This window comes from Centroberyx affinis, unplaced genomic scaffold (assembly GCF_046629955.1).
Source record: "Centroberyx affinis isolate AG114_WGS23_722 - 3 ecotype Tasmania unplaced genomic scaffold, CSIRO-AGI_Caff_v1 ptg006085l_1, whole genome shotgun sequence".
Lineage (NCBI taxonomy): Eukaryota > Metazoa > Chordata > Actinopteri > Beryciformes > Berycidae > Centroberyx > Centroberyx affinis.
Window position 1 is genome coordinate 42,016 of NW_027283096.1, and position 8,122 is coordinate 50,137.

Here is an 8,122-nt window from a genome sequence, read left to right on the forward strand (position 1 = left end):
AATTAAAAGCCATTTGAAAAATAAAAAAAGTTTTTTATGAAATAATATACAACTAAATATAGTCATGTTATTATGAAAACAATTATTATGAAATAATATTATTTATTTATTTTAAATTAAAGAATAAAACCAATCAATTATTAATTTAGTATTATTATATGATATTATATATTTCTGTATTTATTTATGTAATTATTTATTTTACTGACATATTTATTTATTTAATTATGACTAATATGGTCCTCCATACTCATAAAGTATCAAAAATATTTATATTCAGATTGCTGATGAAAGACTTTTGCTAGGACATTTGCAATACAAAGTGAATGCTGAGTGTCAATGTCTGTTGATTATTATCTTTGTGTACAGGTAAAACGTGGGTCTTCCATATATACTGTATCTGTTTTATGTACTTAACTGTTTCAGTTTGTTTTATCATTGTTCCCATTTTTGCCCTTGTGTTTGAAACAAGTAGACCTTCAGAATTTTCCATGACAGAAAGTGTTTAGAGAATGTCAAAAGGAAGATGTACTTCACATGTTTCATCTCCAGGTTTTCATCTCCATTTGTTGTTCTGATAATAATCAAAGAGCAAAAACCTGCATGGTGATTTGCCACAGATTTTGAACACAAGTCTTTTTTTCCACTTTTTTGAAACAGGAATCCTAAACACCTAATGAAATGTATTTGGCCTTAGAATGGGTATCTAGGTGAATGTGACGTTGACCCTTGCACTCCCATATTGTGTAAATTCCGAAGAAAGAAAAACAAGTGCCAATTGCGGGGTCCAAGCACAATTTGAAAAGACAGACAGGCAAAATATTACAAACAGTAGACGGACACACACACACACACACACAACAGACAAGTTGTGAAGTTCGGACACGCAGTCTATTAGTTATGAATAATTTTGTGTTGGCCTGTGATTTCTGTCATGTTTATCGTTTCATTGCAACCACATTGTTGAAGTTATTCACAATGGCCAAACTTACTATTGGAAAAATATGCCCCTTATTGACGGTTTAAGACTTCTGCAAGGACAAACCTGTATTTGAACCCACAATTTTCCACATGAGAGGCTGATGCTTTACCTACTGACCCAAACTGGTGTTACAGTTTTATAGAGGAGAAACTAAAGGCTTGGATATGCTTTGAACATTATGATATGTAGGAGGTGCTGCAGGCTGTCCGTCAAACAAGGGGGCGGGGTAGTAAACAGGAACTAGTCATAGGTCAGAGGTGAATGTGTTTGTTTCCTGTTGTCTCTTCAAACAAAATGGCGGGACGCTTGTTTCCCATGTCATAGGTTTATTTGTGGCACACCGCCACAATATCCTCACGAGCCACCAAAAAATCAAGCTGGTAGTATATAGAAATTGATCTAAAGTGATCTGTAATGCTGCATGTCAGGTTATGTTCTCTGTCACACCAGAGACTGATGTCACTGGCGCTTACACAGCTGCTGCATGTAAACTCACCACACACACACACACACACACACACGCCTTTCTTCCCCATCCGCTTGTGTGAGAAACACCAGCAGACCTGTAGCTTTGCACTCAATCTGACAGTGAAAACTACAGTGAACTTAATCTGCTCCAAATGCGCCTGAGATTTGTAGACTGTAACACGTCTTCTGCTGCCCTACAAACTTTAACGGTAGGTAACGTTATTATCTTGTGGTATTTAAGTAACGTTGTGGGCCTGTACAGGATCTGTACTTGTTTAGCTTTGTTGAGCTTGTCACATAAACCCAGTGTTTCCCCTATATTTATATATATTCTACTATGGCCGGCCGCCACGGTAAGATCATGACATGCCATGCTAAAAGTATTTTTTAAATAATTTTATTTCTGGCTGAAATGGTCTTGCTTGGTAGGCTAAGTTGCTGCACATTGAGGACTGTTAGAACCAGTGTTTCTAGTCGCCACTGCTGAAAATGCGGCAGATTTTAAAAAAAAAATCAAATGTAGCCTATTTCTGCCGAGAGAACCTTCATGATCAAAGTGACAAATAGCAACTTGTGGTCGTGGACAGAGACACACTGCTGCCTACAGTGTTTTTATAATCATTCAGTCATTTCCTATAGTAACTGCTATAGTGTTTGCTATGTGCTATTAGCGGATCCAGCTGATTCCCAGCCCCCTTCACACTTCATTACATCTGGCCAGTCGTTGTGGAGGGGGGCGGTGTGTTCGGACGTTTCTGTTTCGGAGAGTCACATTTTCAAATTGCATTGCCCCCCCCCCCCCCCCAAACAGAAGCTCCCTCTGACCTTCAGAACATGAAACCCCGTCTGAAACCCTCTCAGAACGGAGTATAAAACAAGCTTTAAATCAATTAGACCTCAACTTGATACAAATGTGGAGTACCACCTCTGGAAATTTGCTTCTTCACTACCAGAATGCATTGCACAGAACATAGAAACATAGAATATAGAAAATGAATGGGAAGCGCAGAAATTACGGAATTGGTGAAAATGTACCTTGACATAGGTTCAGTGGAGGTGCTTCTCCAGCATATTGTGCTATAAAAAAAACATTACTAAAAAGAGAAAATGCAGAAAACAGACGAATGTGACAACACAATACTTCAAAGTTACATTCAGTAAAAAACGGTATTTGTAAAAATGAAGGAGAGATTCAATAAATTACAGATGGTGTCGCCATCTGTAATATGGATAGCTGCTGAGTTCAGTATCAAAATAGCAGTTGAGTATTAGCTTGATAAAGTTTGGTTTAGGTTTACACTCTCACTATTTTATGTTATGTATATGAAATATAAGTAAACTGATCTATGATTTGGCTGGATCTAGCCTACATTACCTCCCTTAAAGTAGCCTACAAAAGCACATAATGTCCTTCCAGATACAAGATACAGGGTAATATTACATACAATCATTAAAATGTTCCACAATATGGGCATTGACAAAATAGCTATTTCTATTATACTCTGAGTTTCTAATGTCTATTACATCAAATAGAAGGGAAGAAGTGAGGAGGAAAGTAGTAATGTCTAGTTGACTCCTCGGTGGAACCAATGCGTCGTGTGTAGTTTCAGTGGGACATTTAATATGTGAACGCCAGTGTTTGACCTTCTACGTTCCGCCAGGATCGTGTTCGATTCAATGAGACCATAACGGTTAACTTACAGGATTTATTTTTTTTATTTTTCCTTCCTCATCGCGAACATGTCCTTAATGAAGTGTTGGGCTCCGCAGAGTCTATTTTCACGGTAATGTTCACAGAATGATGTTTGGAGAAGCATGCTAGTTAAGCCAAGAATTAGCAATTAAAGTTAGCTTGCCGCTACCCCTGACATGTCCCGTGTTATGGAGAGAACGCCACGCCAAATGCATTACAAAAATCTGTCAGTTTAACGCGGCTTTACATATCGGGAAACATACATACCTGGTAAATATGCTTTAAGAGCATTTACGAGTCTATAGCACTTTTAAATTCGCCAAACATCAATGACACCAAGCAGCGTTTTGAATGGAGTTTGGTGGGGCGTTCTGTCAGTGCTGTACTGTATATTCGGTGTATGACCCACAGTGATAACAAACGGAGTGTAACGTTACATGTGATAGCCAGCTCTTGTAAAGATTTGCGTTTTAGTTTCAAACTAAATGGAATGAATAAGTGCAACTGAGTTTTTAAAGGAATAGTTCGGTATTTTGAACCCTGAGCCCAAATAACATGTTTTCCGTCATGAGCCCTATTAGTAGAAACCATAACTTCGCTAGGGAAATACGCTACAGTCTTTGAAAACTATGATAAACGTTGTTTTGCAGAACACCACGCTCACATTAAAATCATACCGGTGTCAGTATGTTATCTTGAAAAAAACCGAGCTTTCTGTCAGCAGTTATTTTTGGATTCTTCTGGCTCTCGTGGACGCTTACACCGGTTTAGAGGGTAGTGCGTCTTTGAGAAAAAATAGTTCCTATCCAAATAGAACACAACTAGGGCTGGGCGATATGGTTGAAATCAATATCATGATAATCATAAGGATTTTTCTCGATATCAATATATATCACCATATGGTTCATGTATGCAAAATCACGTTAAATATTAAAATTAATGTTCATCTCATTGAACCGAATGGTAATAGCGAATGGAGTCAAGCAAAACTGAAATTTTCAAATAATATTCCTACCATACCTCATTTTCTGAGTTTTTTTAAGTAAAATTTGCTTGTCATCATCAATTTAGACAGCAGAAATGTGTGTCACGATATCAAAATATCTTCATATCATCACGATATGATTCCACTGAAAGCCGATAAACGATAATATTGAATTATCGCCCAGCCCTAAACACAACTATTGACAGAAAGCTTGGTTATTTGGGCCCAGGGTTCAAAATACCGAACTATTCCTTTAATTCTGCTGAGAAGGTAACACATGGCCCGAACTCAATATTCTCACATAATGTAATTAATTCTCTCATTCTACACACAGTAAAGGAAAACACACAGTAAAACCAATGTGAAACGAACCTGCCACATTCCCTTCAGTATCTTGTCTTGACATAGACTTATTTTTGGCTGGTTTTGCGAGTGATAGATTACAATATTCTCTCTTTTTTTTGGTGTAAATGTTTACTGTGTGTACAGATGTGTTCGCCATGCGGTCGGCCGGGCTGCTTGCCTCCCGGTGTTGTCTGTCCTCACACACGCTCCATGGCCGGTCCGGGGGCCACAGCTCCACACACACGCTCCTCAGCTGAACTCCAACAGGGTGTCGGTGGTCCGCTGTGGCCGGCAGAAATACGCGCGACTCTACCCTGTCCTGCTGGTCCGGCCCGACGGATCCACCATTAACATCAGATACAAAGAACCAAGACGCATCCTGATGGTTAGTATGTCTTCTGCTTCACTCTGTTCTGTTCTGTCTCATATCAAGGACCCCTAATTTAGTCCACATTAGGGCCACGGACCCCCCATTTGATGAGGTTTTGTCTTTCTAACCCATTTCTGAGAATATTAGTGTTGCTAGATATGATTTTGTCCAGAATTCCATGACTGTCTGTGTTGTAGGTAGAGGGATAACAGTGGAACTATGATCAAAACAGTAATTCAGTAAGAACCCAATTAGAGAATGTAGAAGAATGACTGTTTTGATCATAGTTTCACTGTTATCTCTCTACCTACAATACAGATAGTCATGGAATTCTGGACGAAAGCATATCTGACTATAAAAATATTCTCAGATTCGGGTTCAAGAGACAAAATCTCATCAAATGGGGATCCATGGCCCAAATGTGTACTAAATTAGAGGTCCTTGATATGAAAAAGGTTGAGAATCACTGATATAGAATACATGCTTTTCTTTGCAGGACCAAAAGAAACATGAAAATTACGATGAATTTTCTTTTAGAAAATGCTTTCCCTGTTCTTTGTGTTGTAACAATTAATTACTGCATAATAATCATGAAACCGTGATTTTTTTTTTTTCTTTACACTCTAATCGTACCATCAAAATCTCAAACCATTGCATCCCTACGCTGGTCCTATATGTGTCTAATGTTTTTTTTAAGTTTGCCATTTGTGTGTGTGTGTTGCCAGATGCCAGTGGATCTGTCCACTCTGTCTGAGGAGGAGCGTCAAGCTCGACAGAAGAGGAGAGCAGTGAGGAAGACGGCGAGAGAGACAGCGGTCCACTACGAAGACGACTTTAAAACTGATGACTACAGTCAGTTCTGGAAGAAGAAATAAGCCGTTTCATATCTGTGTGGAACGCAAAGCAAGGCTCTGGAAGAAGAAATAAAAACCATGGACAGTCTGGTTTATATTATCTAGACCAGAGACCTGTTTTATATCTGTATCTAACAACCACAGCCAGGTTCTGGAAGAGGAAAAAAGACTCCATCTGTATTGTCTGTTTCTACTACGGTTCAACCAATTTGGGTTTTTGACGGCTGATATTTTTGGTTTGAAGCTGCCAATCGGCGATATTCAAGTGTTAAGTGTTTCCCCCAGAATTGCATTTGTGTGAGGGTGGAAAAGCCTCTGAAACAGCATTTAGGCTATGGGACACTAAAACTCTCCATTGAAACCAAGACTAATGAAATTCTTTAAGGCAGGGTGATCCACCCTACCTATTCAATAGTAAGAGAAACTTGCAACAGATTGTTTTTCTGTAGCTGTGGTCAGGAAGAACCTCACCCGCCATCATATCAGAGGTGGTCTACCCCTGTTTCTTTATCTGTATGTAACAAATACAGCCAGTTTGTTGGAAGAAGAAATAATTAGCATGGATTTTGTGAATTCTAGTATTTGGACCCAGTCTAAAACATTTATTTCTTCATCTTTATCAATCATTGTACAAACTCATGCGTTTTGACCTGGAAGTGGAACAATCTGTCTAGTATCTGGAAGGAAGTCTGATACAAGCTGCAGCGAGCAGCTTGTCTTGTACTGTTAGATTACATGTGAATAAAAGGTGTGGTTAGCCAGCAAGGAGCTGATTCTCATTTCTCTCTGCCATAGCATAATGCAGTGGTTCTCAACGTGGGGTCCGGGGACCACCAGGTCTTGAGGGGATTCCAGGGGGTCCCCAGCAAATTGATGAATCGTTAAACTTCACCATTATTTCATTTACAAGAAGTTAACACAATTAGAGAATGTAGAAGAATGACTGTTTTGATCATATTTCTCTAGCTACAATACAGATAGTCATGGAATTCTAGTCAAAATCATATCTGACAATAAAATGATCTCAGATTTCTCATCAGTCTCATCAAATGGGGGTCCATGGCCCTAATGTGGACTGAATTAGGGGTCCTTGATATGCAAAAGGTTGAGAATCACCGGCATAATGAATAATTATGAAGAGAATGGATTTTTTTGTTGAAATGAGCACTCTGTGTAGGAAGTATGTGAGACTAAATATTGGATCCAAATAATTTGAGCTTTGAATTTTGAGTGTATGTACAGGATCAAAAGATCTGAGACGGTTTTAAATCCAAAATTTAGAGACAGTTTTCTGTTCATTTTACTATGGAATAGAACCTTGTACTGTATCTGATATCGGACTGGGAGGCACTGTAAGTACTGGAGGTGGAGGTTGCTATGTCTTCTTATAGTTTGAATGATTCAGACAAGCTTTTATCCAGTTTTAACAAATTTTATTTAGTCAGGGTAGGCAACTTTCATTTTGTATTTGGCAAAAATTTCATAACAGCTTTTCAGCTATCAGTAATTCAAATGGTCTGAGAGAAGATCAGGCCCCTGCCTCTGTTTTCAGGCTCTCCAAAATCTCACCACTCCCAGCAGGCCTCAATCAATGAGGCACGCTCTCTGCAAGGAGGCGTCCCTAGTGCCTGTCAATCACGGGTGCACATAGCTTAGTCTTGTCCAGATCGCCCTGCAAACTGCAAAGAGAAAACAAATATATCCACAGAAGAGATGGCGTGAAGCAGCCATGTAGCACCCAATAATGTAATAAATTCCTGAATGTAATAGTAATAGTTGTAGTAAGTAATGGTACTCAAAGTCTGCACTTTAACCTAATAGTCATTCTTTCATTTCAAATCCAATGTATATAACTTTCTTAAATTCTTAAAACACAAAATGTAGAACTCTGGACTCAAAATGAACATCATGAGTTTAAAAAAAAAAATGACCCACCTGAAAGGTATTATATGCTATCAGTCAGGACATTTTATTACATTATTGGTCAAGTTATTACATTATTGGGTTTTATTATATTGAAAGGTATTACATTATTGGTAAAATGTTATTACAATATCAGTTAGGACATTTTATTACATTATTGGTCAAGTTATTACATTATTGGGTTTTATTATATTGAAAGGTATTACATTATCAGTAAAATGTTATTACAATATCAGTCAGGACATTTTATTACATTATTGGTCAAGTTATTACATTATTGGGTTTTATTACATTTTCAATCAAGTTAAGTGCAAATTTTATTACATTTTCAGGTGTTATTACATTTTCAGGAAATTATTACATTATTGGGTGCTACAAGCCATAATTCAGACTGAATACTGGGACTGGAATACTGCACAAGACGTGTTCATCAGGAAGGAGCCACATTCAGGTCAGTCAATATTTGCTGGCAAATATTTCAGTAACAACTAGAAATAGTTGC

The 8,122-nt window shown here is 38.1% G+C and overlaps 1 protein-coding gene across 1 annotated transcript; it reads left to right on the forward strand.

Annotated features, from left to right (window-relative positions):
* The first annotated feature begins 3,090 nt into the window (after nt 1–3,090).
* On the forward strand, nt 3,091–6,462 carry mrpl55 (mitochondrial ribosomal protein L55). Its single transcript, XM_071512096.1, has 3 exons — nt 3,091–3,234; nt 4,618–4,858; nt 5,569–6,462. Exons 1-3 carry the CDS (start codon nt 3,191–3,193, stop codon nt 5,716–5,718), a joined length of 435 nt encoding a protein of 144 aa, XP_071368197.1. The 5' UTR covers nt 3,091–3,190; the 3' UTR covers nt 5,719–6,462.
* Nucleotides 6,463–8,122: the final 1,660 nt, after the last annotated feature.

Coding starts and splice junctions, on each gene's coding strand:
- mrpl55 (XM_071512096.1), top strand. CDS start 3,191: ATGTCCTTAATGAAGTGTTGGGCTCCGCAGAGTCTATTTTCACG. Junction 3,235..4,617: donor CCGCAGAGTCTATTTTCACG/GTAATGTTCACA, acceptor CTGTGTGTACAG/ATGTGTTCGCCATGCGGTCG. Junction 4,859..5,568: donor AACCAAGACGCATCCTGATG/GTTAGTATGTCT, acceptor GTGTGTTGCCAG/ATGCCAGTGGATCTGTCCAC.